We start from the raw sequence: 26,275 nt of genomic DNA on the forward strand, positions 1-26,275 counted from the left end.
AGTTGCTGTTGTTGAAGAACCAGCTATCAGAACCTCTTAGAGGTCTTCTGAATATCATCCAGAGATCCACCAGTAGATGTTTACCTGCTTTCCATCACATGTGAGGCTAAGGGAACCATGATAAGCACACAATTGGATCCTTGCCTCACTATATACATGGCCAGCTGCACATTGCAGCCAATATTCTGGTGTGGATTCTAACTCTACAGTTCCATGATATCCCTAGAACTAACAATCAAATATCATATTTAGCTGTTTCTGGTCTTTCTCATGTTCAGATCAGGCCTCAGTAAAATAATGTAGCATTTGGGAATGAAGATGCATCCTAGAAGCCCAGCACTGGAAGCGAAGATAGAGAAGACCTGCACGGCTACCATGTATTTCCCCTTGGTGCTCAGGTAGGTGGGAACAAAGGACACCCAAACACTGCAGAAGACCAGCATGCTGAAGGTGATCAGCTTGGCTTCATTGAAGGCCCCAGGCAGTTTCCTGGCCAGGAAAGCCACAGTGAAGCAGATGGCAGCCAGGAAGCCCATGTAGCCGAGGGCAACATAAAACATGGCCACAGACCCTTCGTTGCATTTCAGGATGACCTCCCCAATTTGGGAGTGCTTGTCAGAGTCAGGGAAAGGAGGAGATGTCCCCAGCCAGATCGTGCAGATGAGAACTTGTACACTGGAGCAGGAAATGACAATGGAGTTGGCCAAACTCTTCCCCAGCCATCTCCTCGCCCTGCTCCCTGGCTTAGTGGCCAGGAAGGCCAGCACCACAGTGATGGTTTTTGCCAAGACGGAAGAGACAGCAACTGAGAAGATGGTGCTGAACGCTGTTTGGCGCAAAAGGCAGGTTGTTTTTCTTGGCTGGCCAATGAAGAGGAAGGAGGACAAAAATGAGAGAAGGAGGGAGATGAGGAGGATGTAGGAGAGATCCCTATTGTTGGCTTTGACTATGGGAGTGGCTTTGTATTTAATAAAGATTTCTAACACAAAAACTGTGGCTAAGGATATGAGGATGGCAAAGGAAGTTAGGATGCTCCCCAAAGGTTCTTGATAGGACAGGAAGGTGATTGTTTTGGGCACACATTGATTTTTGTCTTTGTTTGGATGCTGATCATTTGAACATTTGGTGCATTTGGCAGTATCTGCAGAGAGAAAAAGAGACTTCAGTATCCTAACAGCAGTTATAAACCAAGCTAGGCATATGGGGAAGGTAGGCATATGGGAGAGATAAAAAAAGAACACAGTTTTGTTGGGAAAGAGAGAAGCAAAAGTTCACTGGCAAAAACATCTTGATCCATGGTCTCATCCACCCAAATAGATCATGTGGAGCATGGCTAGAAAAGCTTGGCCTGTGAGATACTTCAGAAGTGCTTCTATTAAGTGTAAACTGGTGCTGGGAATCTCTGGCCACTGGATTAAACTTAGCTCAGCAGGTCGCCCTATTTGGTGATGCCACTTTTTGAGTTGTAGGTGGGTAGGGCCTCAAAGGCATAATTGTCAGCTGATGACCTGTGCATTTGTGCATTGGTGAAGGAGGTGGACATGCTTTCCCCCAGTTAAAACTGCTTATCCCTCCTAGTGCTGCTCTTTGACCCTCCAAAAACCCGAGAGGCATTCCACTCATGGGATGCCATTACAAACATCATGCTTAGGCTGGCTCAAACCTTTGCCCCATCCTCCCAGGTAAGACGGTTTTTTCTGAGGTCTTGGCCTACCTTCCTGAGTGGAGATGGTCCCTTCTGAGCAGGGAATGCAATCATAGCAGCACGGGGGCTTCCCTTCCTGAATCTTCTTGACATATCCAGGGTGACAGCTCTGTGAGCATCTTGAACGAGGCATGGTCTAGGCAAAAATTGAGGAAGGAGAATCAATGAGAAACGATTAGGAGCATTTGTGCTTTTGGAAACAGATCATAGTGTTTTGGCAAGATTGTGGAAAACATATATTTGCTTCCAATGGCCATAAGTGACCCCAGGCCCTATTTTGGCAGGTGATTAATAATTGCCAGCCCTGATTAATATTTGTGGGTGGGTGCAGGGTTGTCCCTACAGGAAATACATGCTTGCCTTTGGATATTCTGAACAGATTGGGAAGACCTTACATTTGGGAAACTATTTTACTGTGCTTTGGAAAGCCTCCTATCTTATACGTGCTTACTCAAGAGTCTGTTCCATTCATCTCAATGACTTCGCTCTAGGGAAGTACAGTGGCACCTCGGTTTAAGAACAGTCCTGTTTACAAACTATTCAGTGTATGAACTCCACAAAACTGGTTTGATAACTTTACCTCAGTATAATGACGAATTTGAACAGTGGAAGAGCACCAGCGGCGGAAGGCCTCATTAGGGAAAGCGCGCCTTGGTTTAAGAACAGTTTCGGTTTAAGAATGGACTACCAGAATGGATTAAGTTCGTAAACCGATGTACCACTGTATCAGTAAAATCACAGTCAAAGTCTCATATGTGCAATTCAACAAGCTATTAGAGCCTAGCAGATGTCACAAGTAATAAAATGACATATCATTTCTCCATACCTTGTTAAAGACCAGGGGCCAGACAATTGCTTCTTGGTTGATGTTCAACTTTAGCTCTGAAGATGCCTGTTTCTCTATTTCCCCAATCTTCACTCTACCATGAGAGGTATTAGGAAACAGCACCCAATTCACAATATCAAAGTCAATGGCCAATGCCCCATTCTCATCCAAGTACTGTCCATCAGGTGAAGTATTAGAATAGAGATGCACTTCTTTCAAGAATGGATGAAGCTACAACGACAGAGGAAACTCCTTTATGGATAATTCATTTCCCCTGTCAGTCAGTCAATATAGACAATACTACTTGTTAGACCAGTGGTCTGACTCATTTTAAGGCAGCTTCCTATGTTCCTAATATGGTGATTCCAGAGCTGGGACAATGAACAGTAGTTTGCAAAAGGAAAAGGACATACCTGCCATGGCTGAATCTTTTGAAGTTCCAACAGGTCTCCTCCACCCATAAGTGACATCCGCTTTGATCTGGATGAATATGCTGCATTCAAGGCCTGAGCAATGGCTAGGATACTGAAGTAATGAACATAGCTATCTTGGGAATGAACCTGTTCAATAAATTCCTGCTGGATCATCACATTTTCCGTCTCCCTGCATCTTGTCCAACCTCTCACAGACAAGGCATGTTTGGAATATGAACATTCAAATTCTTCTTGCCAAAGATCCAAAACAGAAGGAAATATTGGTTCGGAGTTGTCCATTTTCATCTTTTTTTTGGTCTTCATTACAAAGGACAATGAACCATGGGCATACCGGAAGGATTCTGTCTCATAGAACAAGACTGTGTTCTCAAGAGCGGTGATTATCCAGACTTTCCCCCCAGTTTCTATCCTTTCAAGCAAGGTTTGTACCTCCATGATTGTGAAAAGTCCATATTGAGAGTCTGTACAGTAAACAAAGGCATTGACTTGTCTCCACATGGCAGGGGCTTCATAGGGTAACCACAGCCAGGTTTGTAGTAGTACTCTTTTTGTGAAGGCAACACAGATTTCGTTGCTGATCATCAGGGATGTCAAGATACTCAGGAACCTTTCTCCATTGTCATTGTCTGGAGCAAAGAGACCAACCCACGTCCACCTGAAATGCAGGAGGAGTTGGATAATTCCCAGGTACTGGGTTTCTTCCTTTGAGACCATCTGGTAGATGAAAGGGGACTGGACTTTATCATGAAGAACAAAGCCATAACTGAGCTGTTGAAGAAAAGAAACTGGTGTTTTGTTTCTCAGGACAAAGATTGGATACCTCTGTGTGAATTAAATTAAATTTAATTTAATTAAATATGATGAAATATTTAATTAGCATAAGCCTCAATGTTTTTTTGAAATTTCATATATATGCAATTTATTTATCACCTAAAGGCAATTGTCTCTCTGCAGTTTAGAGAAATACAATAGAACAAAATTATGAATGCAAAAGTCTAAAATCACACTTCCATTAAAATGTATCCTGCAAAACAATAAAGCCTTCAGTAGGTCTGGGAGGTCAGTCCACCACAACACCCAGAGGGGTTTCTACATCATGCACAACTCCCCTAGATTGAAATCTTATGAAAAATTAGAGTTGTGTGTTATCAGCATGGACAGGAGCTTTAGCACTGTTTTCCAATGGTCCCTTTTGAATATAACCACCTCATCTGCAATATCTTTTTCTGAACTTTTTTCCATTTCTGTTCAGTCAATGCCAGTTCAGAACCCAGAAGCAAACATGTGAAATTAAGGCTGATTTTCCCCTCAGCGTGCATAAATTCACACTTGTTTATATTGAATTGCATGTGCCTTTTTATTTGGAGTTATTTGGAGCTCTTCACAATCTGCTTTTGGTTTAACAATCTAGAACAATTCAGTATGATCAGAAAACTTGGCCATCTCCCTCTTCACTCCTAAATCATATCAGTCTTGAGGTACTCCACATTCAACACCCCTCTTAGAGAAATTCCATTCACCTAGTTGCTGGGTGGCAGTTGTGGCGCCATGCGGCTCATTGCTGGTGCCATGCCATTTCAGTCTCCATTAGCCAGAGGTTGTTTGCTGGAGACAGATTCACACATCCATTCTCTTCAGTAGCTTCAAACAAAGGGCACACACCCAAACATGGATATCTCCCAGATTAACATAGGCATGGACCTCTAATACTATCTTTGTCATGTGACTGAACCAGTAGACATACACATACAGTTCCATGATACAACCCCATTAATGATTAACCTAGCAAGCTCTTCTTCAGCTTCAGTGGAAATTTCCAACCATGCCTCGTGGTATACAATACAGGCACACTATAAATTTAGTTCCCATTTCAATGTACAGTGGTACCTAGGTTTACAAACTTAACGTTCTGAAAATCTGTTCTTAAACCGAATCCATTATTAAACCAAGGAGTGCTTTCCCTATTGAGGCCTCCCACTGCAGGTGCTGTTTCACCATTCGGCTTCTGTTCGTAAACCAAGGTAAAGTTTGCAAACCGGAACACTGCTTTTGCGGAGTTCGTAAGCTGAATAGTTCACAAACAGGACTGTTCATAAACCAAGGTACCACTGTACATTAAACAATTTTATTTAACAGTTCCTGGAGCTGTAAGAAGAGGTAGCAGCCTCATGGAACAGCGGAGGAAACCTTTCCCGTGCCAAGCTCAATAACAGCACTTGAAAGCGCCAATTCCCGGTAGGGCAAAATTTATGTAGCAACGTGCTACAGAGGCTGCAACTGGTTGGGGGGCAGGGAGCAATAAAATAAATTGCACTAAGCTAAGCATACCTTGCTTTTCTTATGAAATGGAAAATGTTGCTGGGTATGTTTGATTTGAGCCCAGTTCTTACCTGTGGTATCTTGTAGATGCCCGACATGCTTGCAATGTGCATGGAGATGTCGGTTTCACCCCCTTCAATAATAGCTAGAAGGTTTCCCCGTCTTCCGCAGCTGTAGTTTGGAATGTTGATTTTCCCACCAGCAAGCAGGTCTGTCAAGGCATCAGTAGTTATTCTTCCATCAAAATAGGTATCATAGATGCTGTAGCCCAGGGTGATGTTGGGTAAGAGCCTGGGGTTATGATTGATCTCCTGAACAGTAAGTGAGAAGGAAAGAACGTGGCAGTTCCTCACATCCATCCAGCTGCAAAAAGGTGTATCACATAGTCACCCACCATTCTGTGAAAATGAAATTGCGTACTTGTTTGTATAAATCAAGGCAAACGTGAAAGGAGGCCAGTAAGTAGGGCAACGTGGGGCTGAGGTGTACCAGTAATAGTATCTGCAATATCTTTGCAAATGAGGAGGATGGAGGCCTATGTTCTGGTAACGTCCTTGGCCCTCTGACCAGTTCTGTGGCTACCTGTATCAAAAGATCACTCTAGGCATTATATATCTCACAAAAACTGGTCCTCCAATCATGGTTTGCATGTTTGTAGTGCGATTTGGGAAGAGCAACCACTGACACCAGCCAAAAAGACTTACGGATGTTGAGCTCTGCTGAGCCCCTCAGAAAATGTCCCCAGAGCCAATCTTAGCACACAGGATGCATTTAAGCTGCCTAAGGATAGCAGGCACCTGCAGTTTGAAGTTGCATAGGTTATGTTGTGCCTGGGGGAAAGAATTGTTCAGTTCCTACTGAAGATGGTTTGCTCCAATTATCATTGCACAAATCTATAAAGGAAGAGCCTGCCATACCCTGTCTTCATTCTCCTGCTAAGGGTAGTGAGTCAAACCTGGGAAACTAATTCTGTGGATAAACATCTAGAAGATTATCGTATATTGAGAGTAGGAAACTTCCCATTATTCATGCCAAGGGCCGTGGTCAGAGCATTCGACTTTCCACAAGGTTTCACGAGAGACAACGAGACAACTACAGAAAAGCTGCGACTCAAACACACTTTTTTAGCTTTTGGAAAACAAGTTTACTTTAGAGAGCGAGACTTTTTTTAAAATACTTAAATTATAGCATAAAACACATTGATACACTGTTTTTCACCAAGTAAAGTGACATACAGAAAACTTTAATAAACAAATGGAACAAATAACAGGTCTCCATCCAATGGCATTATTGTTTAGACTGTCAGGAAAAATAGACAGACGGATGCCTGTAATACTCAGATTTTCCAGCTGTATTTTATTCCAGTGGATGAGATGTTCCCTTAATCTTCAAACAACAAATAAAGTGATTTATCAGTATGGCAAGAGAAGTGGAGAGTAGTTTAGGAAGAAGGAATACAGTGGTACCTCGGGTTACATACGCTTCAGGTTACAGACTCTGCTACCCCAGAAATATTGCTTCAGGTTAAGAACTTTGCTTCAGGATGAGAACAGAAATCGTGCTCTGGCGGCACAGCGGCAGCGGGAGGCCCCATCAGCTAAAGTGGTGCTTCATGTTAAGAACAGTTTCAGGTTAAGTACGGACCTCTGGAACGAATTAAGTACTTAACCCGAGGTACCACTGTATGGCAATACACCATTACTTACTTCTCAAAATCGCTTACTGGGGTGCTGGAAAAGCTAAAGGGAAGTTGATTTCCAATTAATCTTGAAGATATAATTCCACTAATGAGGTGATCTCCTTGCCGGTGATAATTAACAGTCAGATTTCTATCTCTGATCAGATTCAGTGGACATTTTGCCCTCTGCTGCACCCCATGGGTTGCCAGAGGCAACAAAAGAAGCAGTGTTATAATAACAATAATCATTTTGGGTCTGCCTGCTACTATTTCCTTGTGACTGTTCCTGTCCACAGAAGCCGCTAATTAGAAGAAACCCAAAAAAACTGCAAGACAGAGGCTTCAGCGACTTGACAAATACAAGGGGTGTTCAGCTCATTCCAAATTAGGATTGAAGGGAAGGGCCATAGCTCAGTGATGGAGCATCTTTTTCCCACCCAGAAGGTGTCAGGTGTCAATCTCTGCTACCTGATAACAGGTAGGGCTGAGGATGTCCTCTACCTGGAGAGATGCTGCCAGTCAGTAGATGGTATTGAGCTAGAGGGCAGCTTCCTATATTCTGATTAGGTTTTATACTTTCTCCTTCAAATGCTCTGTATCTTGGTCCCAATGTATTTTATACACCAGACTTTTCAAGCATAGTTGAATAAAAAAAACCTCCTGCAGCCCTTAATTGTGATGTTGACATTATTGTTCCCCAAGGCAATATGTGAAGGGGTGTGGAACTATCTCTTGGACTCTGCAGAGAATAAGAATAAATCACTGTGGTTCTGATAAATGTAAGGCGGTAAATATCTCTTCTGAAACCTCTATGGGAGCCGCTGCATAGAAGAAGAAGAAGAAGAAGAAGAAGAAGAAGAAGAAGAAGAAGAAGAAGAAGAAGAAGAAGAAAGTTTACTCAATACATGGTTCAAGGATTGCCTGGTCTTTATTGACGCTGGTCAAATTTATATAAAACTTTAGTATAAATAGACCCTTCAAGTGGTTTATAAAAAGCAACAAGAATTATAAATTTTCAATAAAAGACAATGTTAAAAACAGTTATTTTAAATATTCAAAATATTGTAAAATAAACAATGAAGCTAACAATAGATAAAAACACATGCCAACTTCCACATATCTGAACCCTGAATAAAAATGGTTTCCCCAGGGACAAAAAAAAGAGACTCCAATAAAGATATCAATAGGCAGGGAGTGGCAAAATGTACAGGCTGTCAAATTAACTTATTATCAGTACAGAACGAGTATTAAGTGGCACCAGTAACAGTGCCGGTTCTACAAACTGAATCAGTTGAGTGGACGTATACAAAGTGAGGCAATTCCACAAGTCAACTGGTGCCAAGCTCTTAGGATTCTTTGTAACACCTTGCATTTGGTCCAGTAACAAACCAGCAACCACTAAAGGGCTGGATCTACACTGATCTAAAAAGCTAAGGAAAACAAGTTATATAGCTCTCAATTCAATTTTGCATTTACTGCTGTACAGAGCCCCCCGGTGTCATATTTTTATAACACATTTATAACTCAGCAGTCTAAATTAGTCCTAGATCTGAGGAGAGAATTATTATAAGCTGACAAGGTCTTACTCCTGACAGTCACTTCTGAACTCACTGCAGTTTCTGGATCAGACACAAAGGAAGGCCCACATAGAGTGGATTGCAGTAATCCAATCTGGAACTCAAGGCTGTGCGCTGCCTGATGTGCTCAATATGTTAGACTAAAGACCATGTGAGACAGTCCAAGGGTTGCCATGGAGGTCCCAATGTGGCTCCATGGCAGCCTCTACATGATTATGGTCCTCCAACATCATGCCAGAGACCACCTTAGCCAAGAGAGAACGGTAATAGTCATTTATAGTGCATTTTTCTAGTCTGCTTTTGACCCTTATAAGCTGCCAACTCTGGCCTGGCTCCCCAGTAGCTGAGGGAGCAGCTCTTGGCTTGGAGACCACCAGCCCTTCCTTCAAGTTTGTGTCCCATACTTTGGGGAGCATGTCACTTCCAAGTCTCAAAGACAAATCATTCTTTAGTTGAATTCCACTGGAATTCCAGTGTCCACCTTTCTTGATAGATCAACAGGCAAACATTAAGCAAACATTTGAATCCACCTTCTCTAGTTCAAAGCAGCCTCTATGGCCAAGGGTCAGGAGGGTCAGGAAGGTAGCATTGGGTAACACCTTGCAGGAGTCAGGTTGGGGAAGCTTGTATAGTATGTTTTGCAGATCCCTGAAGCAGTTGTAGGACTTCAGCTGTGTTCACTTTACAGATTAAATAGCTTTATAGCACGTGTGGATTCCCCCTCTTTTTCCTTGGCTTGTCTATTAACTGTTCAAATTATTGATTGCTGAAAATTTAAGGGCCATAGGTGGCACAGTCCCAAAGACACCAGTAATCAACCATTTGAACCCCCAACAGGAACAATCCTATTTATGAGATTTCTATACCAATAATCTACTGTTCTCTGTTAACCAACTAAAATTAATTTTGTCAAACCTTAACACATCCTGGATTTATTGTAATTAAATTCATAGTTTTATTATAAAAGAACATGCAAAAACACCAGCTCTAATACCCTTAACACAACCTGAATATTGATTAAGTATAATGAGTAGAGAGGGGAAAGGTTTCTAGTTCTCAATTGTACTGTAGTTTATGGAAACTTGCATATCTATGAAACCCCTTTAAAATATATGGAACTAAATGTTGGTACACAAATTATTCCCAAGGATTGGAATAAACCTGGGAAATCATGACCCATACCCTCTTCAATTCAAATAGGGATGTCCTAAGAAAAAGTGGCTTCTGTAAATTCTGGACTGTCCCTGGAAATTAGGGACACTTGGAGAATGTGATAGACTCATCAGAAACTTGTTCTGAGTTCCAGTTACAGATAGGTAGCCGTGTTGGTCTGCCATAGTCAAAATAAAAAAATTCCTTCCAGTAGCACCTTAAAGACCAACTAAGTTAGTTCTTGGTATGAGCTTTCGTGTGCATGCACACTTCTTCAGATACACTGAAACAGAAGTTGCCAGATCCTTCTATATAGTGAGAAGGTGGGGAGGGGTATTACTCAGAAGGGTGGTGGGAATGAGTGATGGGAATGGGTGATTGGCAGATAGGCAGATAGCTGAGATTAGCTATCTGCCAATCACCCATTCCCACCACCCTTCTGAGCAATACCCCCTCCCCACCTTCTCACTATATAGAAGGATCTGGCAACTTCTGTTTCAGTGTATCTGAAGAAGTGTGCATGCACACGAAAGCTCATACCAAGAACTAACTTAGTTGGTCTTTAAGGTGCTACTGGAAGGAATTTTTTTATTTTGTTCTGAGTTGTGGTTCTAATTTTAAGCTCCCGTTCTGCTTTCTTCCAAGGAATGACAGATTAGCAGTTGTTGTTATTGATTATTATAGATTAGATTGTGTTTATTATTGTATATGTGGAAAAAGCAATAAAGTATGTTCTAAAATGTATCATGCCACCCTCACTTTGGGGAGAACATCTTATTCAGTTCTGAAAGAAGAATCAATCTTTGGTTTATTTTGTAGGAAACCATATTTCTTGCTAGATCAAGTGAAAACATTAAGCAACCATCTGAAGCAAACTTCTCCAGTTCCCAGCAGCCCCAGCAGCCAACATAGCCAATGCTCAGGAATGAGAAGTAGTGTTGAGTAGCGTCTGAAGGGCACCAGCTTGGGGAATCTTCTGCTGCACAGTTTTGAGATACTGGAGCACTCGCAGGCCAGTGTTTCCCAACTGTTGGTGTTTATACTACATTTTTTTAGATTTGCCTTGAGACAGTCTTTAAACCTCTTTTGTTGACCACCAGCATTGCGCTTTCCATTTTTAAGTTCGGAACAGAGCAGCTGCTTTCAGGCATCTGCACAACACGACCAGTTCAACAAAGTTGAAGAATCATTGCTTCAACACTGGTGATCTTTGCATCTTCCAGTACACTGATATTAGGTAGTTCGCCTGTCTTCCCAAGTGAGGTGTAAAAATTTTTGGAGACACCGTTGATGGAATCTTTCAAGGAGTTGGAGATGGCGTTTATAAGTGGTCCATGTTTCACAAGCATATAGTAAGGTTGGTAGTAAAATAGCTTTGTAAACAAGTGTTTTGGTTTCTCTGCAAATGTCCTGGTCCTCTAACACTCTGCACTTCAATCAGGAGAAAGCTACACTTGCAGAGCTCAGGCGATGCTGGATTTTGGCATTAATGTTGGCCCTTGTGGAAAGATAACTGCCTAGGTAGGAGAAGTGATCGGCATTTTCCAACGTTATGCCATTGAGTTGGATTTTTGGCTCTATAGAGCGGTTATTTTGTACTTGGTGCAGCACTTTGGTTTTTTTGATGTTGAGTGATAGGACAAGCTTTTCGTAAGCTTCTGCAAAGATACTTAGGATGGTTTGGAGGTCATCCTCTGAGCGTGCACACACTACGTTGTCATCAGCATACTGAAGCTCTATGACGGAAGTTACGGTAACCTTACTCTTTGCTTTCAGCCTGCTCAGATTGAAGAGCTTTCCATCTGTTCAATTTATGATTTCTACTCTGGTGGGGAGGGACGTGGGTGGCGCTGTGGGTTAAACCACAGAGCCTAGGGCTTGCTGATCAGAAGGTCGGCGGTTCAAATCCCCACGACGGGGTGAGCTCCCGTTACCCGGTCCCTGCTCCTGCCAACCTAGCAGTTCGAAAGCACATCAAAGTGCAAGTAGATAAATAGGTACCGCTCCAGCGGGAAGGTAAACGGTGTTTCCGTGTGCTGCTCTGGTTCGCCAGAAGCAGCTTAGTCATGCTGGCCACATGACCCGGAAGCTGTACGTCAGCTCCCTTGGCCAATAAAGCGAGATGAGCGCCGCAACCCCAGAGTCGGTCACGACTGGACCAAATGGTCAGGGGTCTCTTTACCTTTACCTTTACTCTGGTGGGGAGTTTCCCTTTGATAAAGTGTAGGATCATGGCAATGAAAATAATGAATAGAGTTGGGGCAATAACACAACCCTGTTTAACACCTGATCCCACTGTGAATGGTTCACTTTGAGAGCCATTGTTATCTGCTACTTTTGTTGTAGCATGGAGGAGCCGAATGATGTTTACAAATTTATCTGGGCAGCCAATTTTCAGAAGGACAGTTCACAGGGCATTACGATTTACCGTGTCGAAAGCCTTAGTCAGGTCAATAAACGTCATATACAGGGGTTGGTTTTGCTCTCTGCATTTTTCTTGAAGCTGTCAAGTGGTGAAAATCATGTCTACTGTCCCCCTAGAAGGCCAAAAACCATTTTGGGATTCAGGAAGGGTCACCTCGGATATTGTTAAGAGACAGTTTGCTAAGATCCTTGCAAGAATTTTGCTGGCCACAGCTAATAGAGAGATGCCTCAATAGTTTCCACAATCAGTTCTGTCACCTTTTTAAAAGAGATTTATAATTTTGGAATCCCTAAATTCTGCTGGGATCTCTTCTCTTTCCCTGATTTTTTTTGATGAGCTTGTGAAGTTGTTCTGTAAGTTCAATTCTACCCACTTTGAAGATTTCGGCAGGTATCTCATCAGATCCACTGGCTTTGTTGTTTTTTATTTGGTTAATAGCTGTACACAACTCTCCCAGATTTGGAGATACTGCAAGCGGGTTACAAACACCTCGGGTTACAAACACTTCAGGTTACAAACTCCGCTAACCAGGAAGTAGTACCTCGGGTTATAAACTTTGCCTCAGGATGAGAACGGTGGCAGCAGGAGGCCCCATTAGGGAAAGCACGCCTCAGGTTAAATACTATTTCAGGTTAAGAATGGACCTCCTGAACATATGTTTTGCAGGTCCCTGAGTGATTTGCATGACTTGAACTGTGTCCACTTTCCAAAACAAATCTGTTTATAGCACATTTTCACTTCCTTTCCTTCACTTGGAATAATCAACAGGTGCGACTATTACAGGTTCATATTATTATTCATTTTTATCATTATCATTATTTAAATTTCTTAGTCACTTTATCTTGCCCAGGGCAAGGCAACCCAAAGCAACTTACAGCTAAACAGACAGACTGTGAGAAGAAGATACCATACTTGATGGGCCTTCTGGGCTCTTCAGGTCTCAATAAAGTTCACCCAAAGTCAACTTTTCCCCTCTGTGATCCATGTTAATCTATTGAGTCAACATGTTTTTCTCCTGAACTGCACCTATTCCCATAAGCTTTCAGGTGGGAGATTGCTTCCCTGAACAATTAACAAACCACACCGATCTATTCTTGACCCTTATTCTTAACCTTTCCAGAGTCGAAGAGTTCTCCTTGCACACCCGTCAAATGGTGCCTTTGGGAACAAAAATGCAAACATCCCAAACAGGGGCATTGGGTGGTTATTTACTCCACTCTGCCTGAAAGGCTTTGTGTATAAAATATATTGTGTGCCACAGAGTCCTTGGGGGCAAGATGTAGGCAGGCAAATGGCTGAGAGAAGACTGTGTGCCGCATGATCAGAGCATAGGAAGCTGCCTTCTATCTCAGAACTGTCAACTGACTGGCAGCAGCTCTCCAGCTAGAGGACATTCTCAGCCGTAGCTGGGACAGTTAGCAGAGATTCAACCTAGCACCTTCTGGGTTGCGAAACACATGCTGTACCACTGAGCTGTGGTTTTTCACCTTTCACTCTAAAGACAGAACTGTATTTGTCAAGCAACTGCAATATCTGTCTTGCAACAGTTTAGGGTTTCTTCCAATTAGTTGGAAGTGTAGCAGACAGACCCAGAATGACAACACTGCTTCTGCTGCTGCCTCTTGCAACCTACGGGATGCAGCAGAGGACTAAATGTCCACTGAATCTGAACAGGGATCAAAATTCTCCTGTGAATTTTTACAACTCAGGACATCACCTCATTGGTGGAGTAATATCTTTAAGTTTCATTACCGACGAAATTTCCTTCACCTTTTCCAGCCCACCCTTAAGTAATGTTCGCTTGTAAGTAATGACTTATTGATGTATTTTTGTTTCTTACCCACTCTCCAATTCTCTTGATATATCTCGGTCAGTCTTCCCCCCCCCCTGGATTCCCTGATAAAGGGTTTTGCTTTTAAACCTGTGAGATGAAACTGACTGAAGGTAAGCCCCCCCCCCTCTTGGGGGCCTGAGCAAGAATGGTATTGCTGTGGGATCCTGTGGTTTATTTCATTTATTAATTAAAAGATTTCTTTGCATCCTTCCACTTCTGGAAAAGTAGCGTTTCAATGCCTTTTGACTTTTAATAACAGCAAAAGGTTTCAGTCAGACTTGCCCAAGTGTATTATATAAGATAGAAAAATATGTGAGGTATATTTGTTGCAGTAAGAAAAAAAAGGAAATTGATTCTCTTATTGTCTCTCACGGAGCACTGGAGCATGAAAATTGGGAAGTTGCCCACACTCAACTGGAAATAATATTCTAGAGGAGAGATTGGTTCTCTCACAGAGAAAAGTGAATAAGGCAACTCTCCTTCCACAGTAGCAACAACACCATCTATATAAACGGCAAGCTTCAAATGTCCACTTTGCTTAGGCCAGTCTAATGCAGTCTGTGGAAGCAATTTGGCTCTGTGCCCTACAGAACCCAACTTCACAAAGACTCTTAGCTGCTGTGAAGAGCTACGCTTCCCGTGCCTCCTTTAGAAACATGCAAACCATTATCAAAGTCCAATTTTTGTGAGCTATGCAATACAAGGAGAGGTGCTTGGAAAAATTGGCAACTGCTAACCATGGGAACTGATGGGTTGGCCAAAGAGGTCTCTAGAAAAGGGGCTGGTTTGTGTTCTTGTCTTCCCTCCATCCTCCTCCTTTCCAAAGATACTGTGGAAACTGATATTGGTAGACCTCTGCCCCACTTTGCCCTTCATACTAGCTTCCTTTCATATTTGTCTTGATTTACACAAAAACGAATGTAACAATCATTTTCATTGTGACACACTTTTTACAGTTGGATGAGTGGGAGAGTCTGGCAGATTCTTTCCTTCTTGCTTGCCACTCAAGAAATCAATCAGAACCCGAGTATCTTACCCAACATCACCCTGGGCTACAGCATCTATGATACCTATTTTGATAGAAGAACAACTTCTGATGCTCTGATAGACCTCCTTGCTGGTGGGAAAATCAATATCCCAAACTACAACTGTGGAAGGTGGAAAAAGCTGATGGCTGTTTTTGAAGGGGGTGAATCTGACATCTCCATGCACATTGCAAGTTTGTCAGGCATCTACAAGATCCCACAGGTAAGAACTGGGTTTGGGTCAAACACACTTGGCAATATTTGCTGCCTCATGGAAAAGCAATTATTATTATTATTATTATTATTATTATTATTATTATTATTATGTTGTTGTTGTTGTTGTTGTTGTTGTTGTTGTTGTTGTTGTTGTTGTTGTTGTTGTTTAGTCGTGTCCGACTCTTCTTGACCCCATGGACCAGAGCACGCCAGGCACCCCTGTCTTTCACTGCCTCCCGCAGTTTGGTCAAACTCATGCTGCTAGCTTCGAGAACACTGTCCAACCATCTTGTCCTTTGTTGTCCCCTTTTCCTTGTGCCCTCCATCTTTCCCAACATCAGGGTCTTTTCCAGGGAGTCTTCTCTTCTCATGAGGCGGCCAAAGTCTTGGAGCCTCAGCTTCAGGATCTGTCCTTCCAGTGAGCAATCAGGGCTGATTTCCTTAAGAATGGATAGGTTTGATCTTCTTGCAGTCTATGGGACTCTCAAGAGTACATCTGTCAAATTCGGGTTCTCTGTCATATTGCAAAAAGTTGCTGGTAATCTGCCTTCTTTAGTATCTTTCCCCCCTAATTGTTCTGTCCATGTCAAGTGAAATTACCATTTAAACCCCCCATTTCTGATCAGGAAATTCAAGTTAATCAGTTTCCTTTTTAAAAAAAAAAAAAAGAATTCTGCCTTTTTCATTTGGGGTATAAATTCCAATTAAAAGAAGTTTTTCACCTTGTACTGCAATCTGCACTCCACTCTTCCTAGATCATCTTTTAAGATTAATTTAGGCTCAATTTTTGGTTTTACAAAAATGACAACACCTCTCTGTTTTGATTTGTCTGCTGTGATGAACTCTATTCCCAAATTTTTATTAATTAGGACTCTTCTATGCCTTTTTGCAATATGGGTCTCTTGTAAGCATATTACATCTGAGTTCTCTTTTACCATTATATGTTCAATTTTATATCTTTTTGTTTTATTATTCAAACCATTTACATTCCAACTGCACATTTTTAAATCTGCTCTTTGTTTCCCTTTCCTGTTTTGTTTTTTTCCTAAAGTCTTGTCTTTTCTTTGTCTTGATTATCTAAAATATCTAATTCCTCCCTGTCCCCCCCCACCTGTTGCTCTTTCTTCCACACCTCTGGTCACTCCTCACAGTTCGGGTGGTATGCGTGTGTTGTCAAAATCTCTGCCATATCTTAACCAAAATTCTTGCACCTGCTTCTCAATTGTCAGTCTACGTCTTTGTTTCTTGTATGTAAAAGAGATTCCTTCTGGGAACTCCAGTCTGATTTTTATGTTTATTCTGGTTAAGGCGCTTGTCAGAAACTTTTATTTCTGGTGTTTTTGCAAAAGACGTGGGGGACCATTTTGTTCATATACACCGGGTTTCCATCAACCTGGAGTTGCCTACCCTGGCAACACTTTTTAAGGGGGCGCCCTGAACCCTCTGCAAACTCCGGGCTGATTGGATGATCGGCACTGCACTGCTTTTCAAGTTGGCAGGAAACTGGAAGTCACATCATACACAACTTTGAAACATTGCTTTCCGTGAAGTGAAAAGCCATATAAAATTTTTTAAATAAATAAATGGGTATTTTCTGCATGTGAAATAAATGCTCAACTACTGAGCATTGATTGATTGCAAGAGAGGCCATCGCTGGAGGAGGAGCTACCCCTCACTGATTTGCAGCAGCCAACCTGGACACTGGAGTTCTGGGTAGGGTAGGGAATTAAAAAGAAAAAGACTATATAAAAAAACTATTTTATTTCAAAGAAAAAGAAACCTTCTGAGGTTGCACTAACTAAATTTGTCATCATTTGCATAGAAGTATCCAGTCTGGGTCCTGAAAAACAAAGCATCCATTTCTTTTCATTTACTTTCCAGTTCAGTTATGGCTTTGTTCTTCATGATAAAGTCCAGTCCCCTTTTGTCTACCAAATGGCTCCCAAGGAAGAAATTCAATACCAAGGAGTGGTGCAACTCCTCCTGCATTTCAGGTGGACATGGGTCGGCCTCTTTGTTCCAGACAATGACAATGGAGAAAGGTTCCTGAGTACCTTGACACCTCTGATGATGGAAAAGGAAATCTGTGTTGCCTTCGCAAAAAGAGTAGTACATAAAACTTGGCTGTGGGCACCCCAAGAACCACCTGCCATGTGGAGACAAGTCAATGTATTTGTTTACTCTGCAGACTCTCAGTATGGACTTTTTATAATCATAGAGGTACAATCCTTACTGGAAAGGATCCAAACTGAGGGGAAAGTCTGGATAACCACAGGTCTTCAGAACAAAATGTTGTTACTTGATAATGCCTGCTTTCAATATGCCCATGGCTCTTTGTCCTTTGTAATGAAGACCAAAAAAAGGATGAAAAAGGACTACTATTGGCCAACGTCTTCAGCCAGTCTAAGCTATTCAAGAAAAGCATTTGATTGTTCATATCCAAAACATGCCTTATCTGTGAGGAGTTTGACAAAGTGCAGGGAGAAGGAGAATCTGGAGATGTTGCCCCAAGAAGAGAATGAAAGAATCCTGTCCCAAGACAGCTACGTGAATTACTTTAGTATCCAAACTGTGGCACAGGCCTTGAATGCTGCATATTCTTCCAGGTCAAAGAGGATGTCGATTGTGGGTGGAGGAGGCAGCTTGGATCTTCCAAGGCTAGAGCCATGGCAGGTATGTCCTTTTCCTTTTGCAACCTGCAATTTGTTGTCCCAGCTCTGGAATCACCATGATAGGATCATGGGGAAACTGTCTTGCACTGAGTCAGACCACTGGCCTCTCTAGCTTAGCACTGTCTACATTGACTGACTAGCAGTGGTTCTCTACTGTTTCTGGAAGGGTATCTTTCCCCACTCTCCCCAACCTGGAGATGCAATTGGGGATTGAAGCTGGGACCTTTGGTGTGCAAAAAAAGATGCTCTGAGAATTCGGCTACCCTTCTTCACCCATCAATTTGCATTCAGAGTTAAGCGTTGCAGTGATGCATTTTATTCATTTATTCATACAAATTTATAAGCCACCCTTCATCACATCAACATGATCCCAGGGTGTTTTTCATGCAAATGCAATGAACAAAAAATACAATACAATGTTAAAATAATACAATAACGTTTTTTTCACCTGCTGGCAGAAATGAGTGTTTTTCCGATCCAGGTTCCTAGGGGACAGGAATCCTCCTAGAGTTGAAGGTGGGACACAACAGAAATGGCCCATCATTGTACAGGAGGCCAGGTTCACAGATTCAGTGCTATATTCCTGCAGACAGAAGTACCAGCCAATCACTTGCAGACAGCAACCTACAGACAGACTTCAAAGTCAGCTCAACATAGAGAGAGCTGTAGAGCTAGTTGGAACGAAACTCTAATTCAGAAATTATCTACTTATTATCAGCCTCATACCCTGCATAGCGTGGCAATTCAGAAAGGTTCCCAAATCAGGGCAGTTTTGAAATGTCACAATATGCAGAATCTAGATCTAATATGGATATTGGAATTATACAGAATTTAATAAGCAGGCTAGGACTAGAGGAAAATACTTCAGTGAAGAAGAAGAGTTTGGATTTGATATGCTGCTTTATCACTACCTGAAGGAGTCTCAAAGCGGCTAACATTCTCCTTTCCCTTCCTCCCCCATAACAAACACTCTGTGAGGTGAGTGGGGCTGAGAGACTTCAAAGAAGTGTGACTAGCCCAAGGTCACCCAGCAGCTGCATGTGGAGGAGCGGAGACATGAACCCGGTTCCCCAGATTACGAGTCTACTGCTCTTAACCACTACACCACACTCATGCAAGCACTACCATTTTAGACTATCATTAATCAATATGCTTGCAAACTTTTAATAAAGCCATCTTTGTCATTCTTTACACTATAATCAACCTTTCCTAATATATGTAATTATGCTAACTTTGGTCATGCTCAAAATTCTGAAGCAGAATGAGGGGACCTAACAATCTAGAATGGTCACTACAAGTCCAGATGAGAGAGACAGTGGTTCTTGTTCAGAGAAGTTTAGAAAGCAGAGTAAGAAGGGCTGAACATGGTTTGATGTTCTCTCAGTGCTGGAGACTCCTCTGTCATTACAGCTTCATCCATTCTTGAAAGAAGTCCAGTTCTATTCTAACACTTCAGCTGACGGACAGTACTTGGATGAGAACGGGGCACTGACCATTGACTTTGATATTGTGAATCTGGTGCTGTTTCCTAATAACTCTCTTGCTAGAGTGAAAATTGGAAGAATAGAGAGACAAGGGTCCTCAAATCTGAAGTTCACCATTAACCCAGAAGCAATTGTCTGGCCCAAGCTATTTAAGAAGGTAGGAGAAATGTTATGTTATTAACTATGACATCTGCTATGCTCTAACACCATTTTGAATAGTACATAGAAGCATAGAATCTTAGAATTGTAGAGTTGGAAGGGACCCTAATGATCATCGAGTCCAGCCCCCTGCAATGCAGGAATTTGAGGTTATATCATGAAGCATCATGTATATGTTGGTTGAAAGAATGGATGATATTAGAAAATACAGATTTGTTAGATTTGGAAGGATATGATAATAGATTCAGTTGGCACGCATATTTATGGTACGAAAAGAAACGAGTGCATAAAGGTTTTGAAAATCATATTATTAGAGTGTTAAAAAGATCAATATGACTAGGAGGTGGATAACATATGGGAGTTTAATTGAGAAAGAAGGAAGTAAGTGAAAAATGAAACCTTATGAAGAAGTGAAAGAACATGTAAATGATTGGCTGCATTACTTTCAGATTAATGAAATGTTTAGAAAAGAGGTTGCAGAAAGAGGCTATTTTGAAAAAGAATCTAGGTTTCAACGAGAAGTATTGAATAATGAAGTTAAAAATTTATCTATGATGTATAAATTATTATTAGAATGGCATTTGAAGGATGAAGAGGTTAAATCAGTTATGATTCAATGGGCCAAAGATTTTGGACATAACATTCAATTTGAGGATTGGATAAAATTATGGAAGGAAGGGATGAGATTTACAGCATGCACCACAATTAAAGAAAATGTTATGAAAATGTTATATCAATGGTATATAACACCAGTCAAATTAAGTAAGATGTATAAGGTGAGTAATAAATGTTGGAAATGTAAGGAGAAAGAAGGGTGGGAATGTAAAAAAATGAAGTGCTTCTGGGAAATGATATATAATGAGATAAAGAAAATATTGAAATATACACTTCTTAAAAAACCAGAAGCATTCCTATTAGGAATTTTAGGTGGTGAGATAAAAAGGAAGGATCAGAAAGTATTTTTGTATGCAGTAACAGGAGCTAGAACTCTGGTGGCCCAGAATGGAAACAAGAAGAAATGCCCACGATTGAAGAATGGAGAACGAAATTACTGGATTATGCAGAACTGGACAGATTAACAGGGAGGATTCGCAACCGACGGGACCAAAGATTCACTGAGGACTGGAATAAATTTACAGAATATATTAAAAATATTTGTGATAATGATATAACGTTTGTAAGTTTCCAAGAAGCTCCGTAAGAAGGTTTGGTAGAAATATTGTTAAAATAATATGGTAAGATAAGATATACATAGTGTAATATAAATGAAGAAATGTGAAGATATGTAATAACTACGGAAAATTATGACATGTTGATGGAAGTCTAAAAGAAAAAAGATGTGTGATGAATTCTTAATGTTTAATTGTGTTATAAATTTGTTTTTATTGGAAAATTAATAAAAATTATATACAAAAAGAAAAGAAAAGAAAGAAGTCCAGTTCTATTCTAACACTTCAGCTGACGGACAGTACTTGGATGAGAATGGGGCACTGACCATTGACTTTGATATTGTGAATCTGGTGCTGTTTCCTAATAACTCTCTTGCTAGAGTGAAAATTGGAAGAATAGAGAGACAAGGGTCCTCAAATCTGAAGTTCACCATTAACCCAGAAGCAATTGTCTGGCCCAAGCTATTTAAGAAGGTAGGAGAAATGTTATGTCATTAACGATGACATCTGCTATGCTCTAACATCATTCTGAATAGTACATAGAAGCATAGAATCTTAGAATTGTAGAGTTGGAAGGGACCCTAATGATCATCTAGTCCAGCCCCCTGCAATTCAGGAATCTCAACTGAAACATCCATGACAGATATAATAATAATAATAATAATAATAATAATAATAATAATAATAATAATAATAATAATAAATACCCTGCCCTCCCCAGCCAAGGCCGGGCTCAGGGTGGCTAACAAGCAATAATAAAAAGAAGTTGAATGAATACAACTTAAAAACAAGGTTAAAATACAACATTAAAATATTGAAAAATTAAAGTATTAAAATGCAGCCTCAACACAAGAGGAAAAAGAAGAAAGAAATGACCATCCAAGCTGTTTAAAAACCTCCAAGGAATGAGAATCCACCACCTTGACCAGTTGATAGGCACCTGGGTCTTCTTTTTTCTCCTTTTTGAAGATGGGGGCAACATTTGCCCGCCTCCAGTTTGCAGGGACCTCACCTGTTATCCAAGAATTATCAAAGATTATAGACAAAGGCTCTGAGGTTACATCTGAAAACTCTTTTAGAACCATTGGATGCAGCTCACCAGGCCCTGAAGACGTGAATTCATTTAAAGTAGCTACATTTCTTTTCCTATCTTGGACTTGCATCATTTATTATTATGTTATCACCAGGTTGGGTGCTGCTTTCCTTCTGAGTGAAGACAGGAGCAAAGTAGGTTTTGTGCAGTTACACCTTCTCTGTCACCCAACAGCATTTCTCCATTTTCTCCTCACAGAGGACCTGCTACTTGCTTGTTTTTCCTCTTGCTTCAAACATTGCAAAAAACTTTTTTATTAAAAAGAATAGCTTTAACTTCTCTTGCAAGCCTGACCTCATTCTGTGCTTTGGCTCACCTGACCTACTTATTGCCGACATTATCACTCAAGAGGACCCTTCTGAAGACTCCTTCCAGTTCCTACAGAATATATTGAACCATTGCCCCTTCCGACTGTTTTGCTTCCTGTCTAGCAGCCCTCCCATTCACCAACTTCAGACTTATTGAATCAGCTCCAGCCTCTTCCTGTATTGAAAGACTGTCTCTGTGTCTGTTCGTGCCTGTTGAAGCCTCCTGAGAGCTTTGACTGTGTTTCAGCCTGCTCTCAGTTGCTCCCTTGGCAACAGGCATTCCAAGGGGCGGGGGAGTTGGAGCTGGCCATTGTTCAGCCTGCGTCAATTCTAAACCTCTCTGTTCTGCATCTGGCTGTAAAGTTCCACTAGGAGCTGGCTCATTCCTGACAGATATTGGGCTAGTTGAAGCCTCCCATGACTACTTTATCCTTTTTGAATGTTTGGTCATCTGCTCTTGAAAGGCATCACCTAATTCTTCAGTCTAGCTTGGAAGTCTAAATCAGACTCCCACAGTAAGGTCATGGTTATTTCCCTGTCCTATGATCTGTGTCCAAAGGCAGAAATATTACTAATATTTTCTCCTTAGTGCTCAATCTTCTCTTTATACCTAGGCGGTGCCTCGCTCAAGATGCACAGGGAGCTGTCTCCCGGGATATGCCAAGAAGATTCAGGAAGGAAAACCAGTGTGCTGCTATGATTGTGCTCCTTGCTCAGAAGGGACAATCTCCACTGTGGAAGGTAGGAGAGGATCTCAGAGGAAAGGGCCTTTGATGGGAGGATGGGGCAAATGTTTGTACCAACCCAAACATGATGCTACCAATGACACCCCATAAATGAAATGACATTCCCAGAGAGGTTTCACCTGTTGCCAGCCTGCAATGTTTCCCCAGAAGCAGGAAAATTTATTTGCCCACCAGCTCACACATGTAGAATCATTCTGGATTTATTTATTTTTAATCACCTCCAATGTTGCAGGGAGTCATGTCAGTGAATCTGGTCCTGGGAGCTATTTTGATGGGTGAGGGACAAGTGCACAAGACAGTCAGTATTGGGTTCACCAAATGTGTGACCTCAGGAAGCTTATTGGTCTGCCATGGAGTCAGTCGGCACTACTGCCAGTGAGAGGACCTGCCTATTTCTCAGAGGTCTCCAGCAGTTCAGGAATGGTGGTGGTGATGAAAAATTATACCACCTCAAGTTCCTTGGAGGAATAAGATCCAAATGTAATATGTGATTTTTTATAATAAAATATATAATATAATAAAATGAAGTTGGGCTTCACACATATGCTTCTTAATACTGGAACATGACAAGAAGCTGCATTTATACTGAGTCAACCCATTGATCCCTTTAACCGGTCTTCATGCTAGATCTTCATTTCCCAGGCCAAAAGTAGCAGCTGGGTGCTGCTGCCAATTTGTCAATCACCTGATGCAATAGCGATGTCAGCTGAATTCATGCTTTAAAGCCCTGAGTGTCAGCAATTCAAAGCACAGTGAGAGGCTTTCTGAAAATTCTTTGCAAGCAGCTTCAAACTGCTCCATAATCCTCTGGTGTTTAGGGGTCCAAAAAATAGCACATTGGCATTTGAAAGAGACTTTCCAACAAGCCTCACACTGTTACTTGAACATGTGATTTTTCAAGGTTTCAATAACTACCTTGAGAAGGAGAAGTCGTTTCCAATGGATGGAAACCACTTCCGCCGACTTAACCAATACATGCTCACAATACATCACCTGATGGGTGGATTGCAATGCACCTTGCTTAAGCTCCCAATTGATCCCTTGAAGCCTCACCCATCTGACAAAATACAAAAATAGTATCATCCAATGAGGAGACATGCTGGGCCAGGTTTGACCTAGTGGTCTGATGTTCTGATTCCCTGGTCTGAAAGATCTCACACAGAAAGTTTTTCTAGCCATGCTGCACAAGATGATTTTGGGGGAATGAATCACTGGATTAAGACTTTTCTAGCCGTGAACATTTGCCTCTCTTCTTCCCAACAAAACAGTGTTCTTTCGTGATCTCTCCCTTCTGCCTACTTTTACTCCACAACTGAAACAACATTCAAACCATTGTAGGTGTGTGACTGATATTAGGAATGATGTTAGGATACTGAAGTGTGTTTTTCTCTATGCAGATGCTAAGGAATGCAAAAATTGTCCAGAAGATCAGCATCCAAACAAGGACCAAGATCAATGTGTCCCAAAAGTAATCACCTTCCTCTACTATGAAGAATCTTTAGGCAGCCTCCTGGCTTCCTTTGCCCTCTTCTTATCCTTAACCACAGGCTTTGGGTTAGGAATCTTCATTAAATACAAAGAAACTCCAATAGTCAAAGCCAATAACAGGGATATCTCCTACATCCTCCTTATCTCTCTCCTGCTCTCCTTTCTGTCCTCCTTCCTCTTCATTGGCCAGCCAAGAAAAACAACCTGCCTTCTCCGACAAACAGCCTTTAGCACAATCTACTCAGTTGCTGTCTCTTCCGTCTTGGCAAAAACCATCACTGTGGTGCTGGCCTTCTTGGCCACTAAGCCAGGGAACAGAGCGAGGAGATGGCTGGGAAAGAGTTTGGCCAACTCCATTGTCATTTCCTGTTCCAGTGTGCAAGTTCTCATCTGCACGATCTGGCTGGGGACATCTCCTCCTTTCCCTGACTCTGACAAGCACTCCCAGCCTGGAGAGATCATCCTGCAATGTAACGAAGGGTCTGTGGCCATGTTTTATGTTGCCCTCGGCTACATGGGCTTCCTAGCTGCCATCTGCTTCATGGTGGCTTTCCTAGCCAGGAATCTGCCTGGGGCCTTCAATGAAGCTAAGCTGATCACCTTCAGCATGCTGGTCTTCTGCAGTGTTTGGGTGTCCTTTGTGCCCACCTACCTGAGCACCAAGGGAAAGTACATGGTAGCCGTGCAGGTCTTCTCTATCCTGGCCTCCAGTGCTGGGCTTCTGGGCTGCATCTTCATTCCCAAATGCTACATTATTATACTGAGGCCTGATCTGAACATGAAGGAGCACCTGACAAGAAAAAACTAAGCATGGCATTGTATTCTTAGCTCTAGGGATGTCATGGAATCATAGAAATGTAGACATATTATTATCCAGAAGGTTCCAGTGAGTGCCAAAAATATTGGGTGTCTGTATATATATTCAAACACTTTCCAGATAAGGCTGGAGAAGGTGATTCTTAGCCTGAGATCTGACATCTTGGGGAACCCCTACTTGTCACTGTAGATGAAGGTGATGCAATGAAGGTGTACTCTCACTCAGCAGAAGGGACAGTTATGAGCTTATAAATGCTCAGCAGTAATTATTTATTTGTTTCCTTCCTACCACCTCACAAAACATTAGGCCAGTTTACATTTTTAAGAGTTGAGTAACACCTGGAGGGAGTCAGGTTGAGGAAGCTAATAGCATACGGCTTTGAGTAATGATTTGTAGATCCTGGAAGTGTTTGTATGACCTGAACTGTGTTCACTTGACAAAATAAGTTTGTTTGTAGCTTATACTGTTTCTAGGTTGCATATCATTTTGTCATCAATGTGTAGTATGAATGTTAGGCCCCAAAGAAAATGGAGAATTCGTAATGCATGATATGCTGACAAGCGAAGCGAGAAACCAGTTTTATCAAAGAGGAATGTATGACTGTGGTGTTGTTTACTGAAAGCAAAAAGCCCAGGACAAAACAGGGCGGAACTGGCAATGGGCCACGGACATGAGATAAAGGTCCGGAACATACTGTCTGTCGTACATACTGTACGACTGTGAAGGGGTTTTTTATGATGGTCCAGGAGGAGAGCAGGAGGAAAGAGGTGGAGATAGCTCTTCTGCAGACAACCCATGGATGGCAATGAGAAAGAAGACTATATAAAGGACCCTTTTGCATGCCCTCAGTGCTGCTGGGATTAGCGCTACAACTCGACACACACAGCTCTTGCGTGCTACCACGAGCAAGAGATATTGTTAAGCTGGAGTTACCACGAGCAGGAGATAATGGAAATTACAACTACAAATATGAAGAAGAGCCGCGGAAGGGACATGGAAATGACTTGAGGGCCTCGGACATAAGGTTACCGGGCTAGACTGATGGGAATAAGGACTGACAAATCCCGGAACTAGGAGGAAGTGGCGTTGGATAAAGACTGGACTTGTTTATACCTTTCTTTCTTTTTAATCACTATTAGAATGCTTTA

General features: G+C 41.7%; 3 protein-coding genes across 8 annotated transcripts; 2 read left to right on the forward strand and 1 right to left on the reverse strand.

Moving 5' to 3' along the window:
* LOC308580442 (vomeronasal type-2 receptor 26-like) lies at positions 1 to 22,697 on the reverse strand. Of its 6 annotated transcripts, none has more exons than XM_081182089.1 (7): positions 22,063 to 22,697; positions 18,312 to 18,367; positions 5,356 to 5,647; positions 2,945 to 3,733; positions 2,532 to 2,762; positions 1,715 to 1,841; positions 1 to 1,141 (listed from the first exon to the last, which is right to left on the reverse strand). In XM_081182089.1, the coding sequence occupies exons 3-7, from the start codon at positions 5,641 to 5,643 to the stop codon at positions 249 to 251; spliced, it is 2,328 nt and encodes a 775-aa protein (XP_081038215.1). In that variant the 5' UTR covers positions 5,644 to 5,647; positions 18,312 to 18,367; positions 22,063 to 22,697; the 3' UTR covers positions 1 to 248. The 6 variants fall into 6 exon arrangements, with proteins under 6 accessions (XP_081038215.1, XP_081038212.1, XP_081038213.1 ...); XM_081182086.1 differs by having other exon boundaries at positions 2,945 to 3,787; XM_081182087.1 differs by lacking the exon at positions 18,312 to 18,367 and having other exon boundaries at positions 2,945 to 3,787; positions 22,085 to 22,697.
* LOC308578734 (vomeronasal type-2 receptor 26-like) lies at positions 14,045 to 18,078 on the forward strand (the record flags this gene model as incomplete). The annotated part of the gene is made up of 3 exons (XM_081179257.1): positions 14,045 to 14,060; positions 14,960 to 15,198; positions 16,962 to 18,078. 3 exons carry the CDS (start codon positions 14,045 to 14,047, stop codon positions 17,973 to 17,975), a joined length of 1,269 nt encoding a protein of 422 aa, XP_081035383.1. The 3' UTR covers positions 17,976 to 18,078.
* LOC308579726 (vomeronasal type-2 receptor 26-like) lies at positions 20,525 to 26,017 on the forward strand (the record flags this gene model as incomplete). Its single annotated transcript, XM_081180658.1, has 4 exons — positions 20,525 to 20,703; positions 20,924 to 21,149; positions 22,691 to 22,817; positions 24,220 to 26,017. The coding sequence occupies 4 exons, from the start codon at positions 20,525 to 20,527 to the stop codon at positions 25,116 to 25,118; spliced, it is 1,431 nt and encodes a 476-aa protein (XP_081036784.1). The 3' UTR covers positions 25,119 to 26,017.
* Between the last annotated feature and the right edge of the window lie 258 nt (positions 26,018 to 26,275).

The sequence above is a fragment of the Podarcis bocagei genome, assembly GCF_964188305.1.
Source record: "Podarcis bocagei genome assembly, chromosome: 2".
Classification (NCBI taxonomy): domain Eukaryota; kingdom Metazoa; phylum Chordata; class Lepidosauria; order Squamata; family Lacertidae; genus Podarcis; species Podarcis bocagei.

Bases quoted from the DNA above. Each gene is read 5' to 3' on its own strand.
- LOC308580442 (XM_081182087.1), bottom strand. From the start codon at position 5,643: ATGGATGTGAGGAACTGCCACGTTCTTTCCTTCTCACTTACTGTTCAG. The intron at 3,788-5,355 runs GTAAGAACTGGG...TAATTCACACAG, and splicing joins GCATCTACAAGATACCACAG to AGGTATCCAATCTTTGTCCT. The intron at 1,142-1,714 runs GTAGGCCAAGAC...TTCTCTCTGCAG, and splicing joins GACCATCTCCACTCAGGAAG to ATACTGCCAAATGCACCAAA.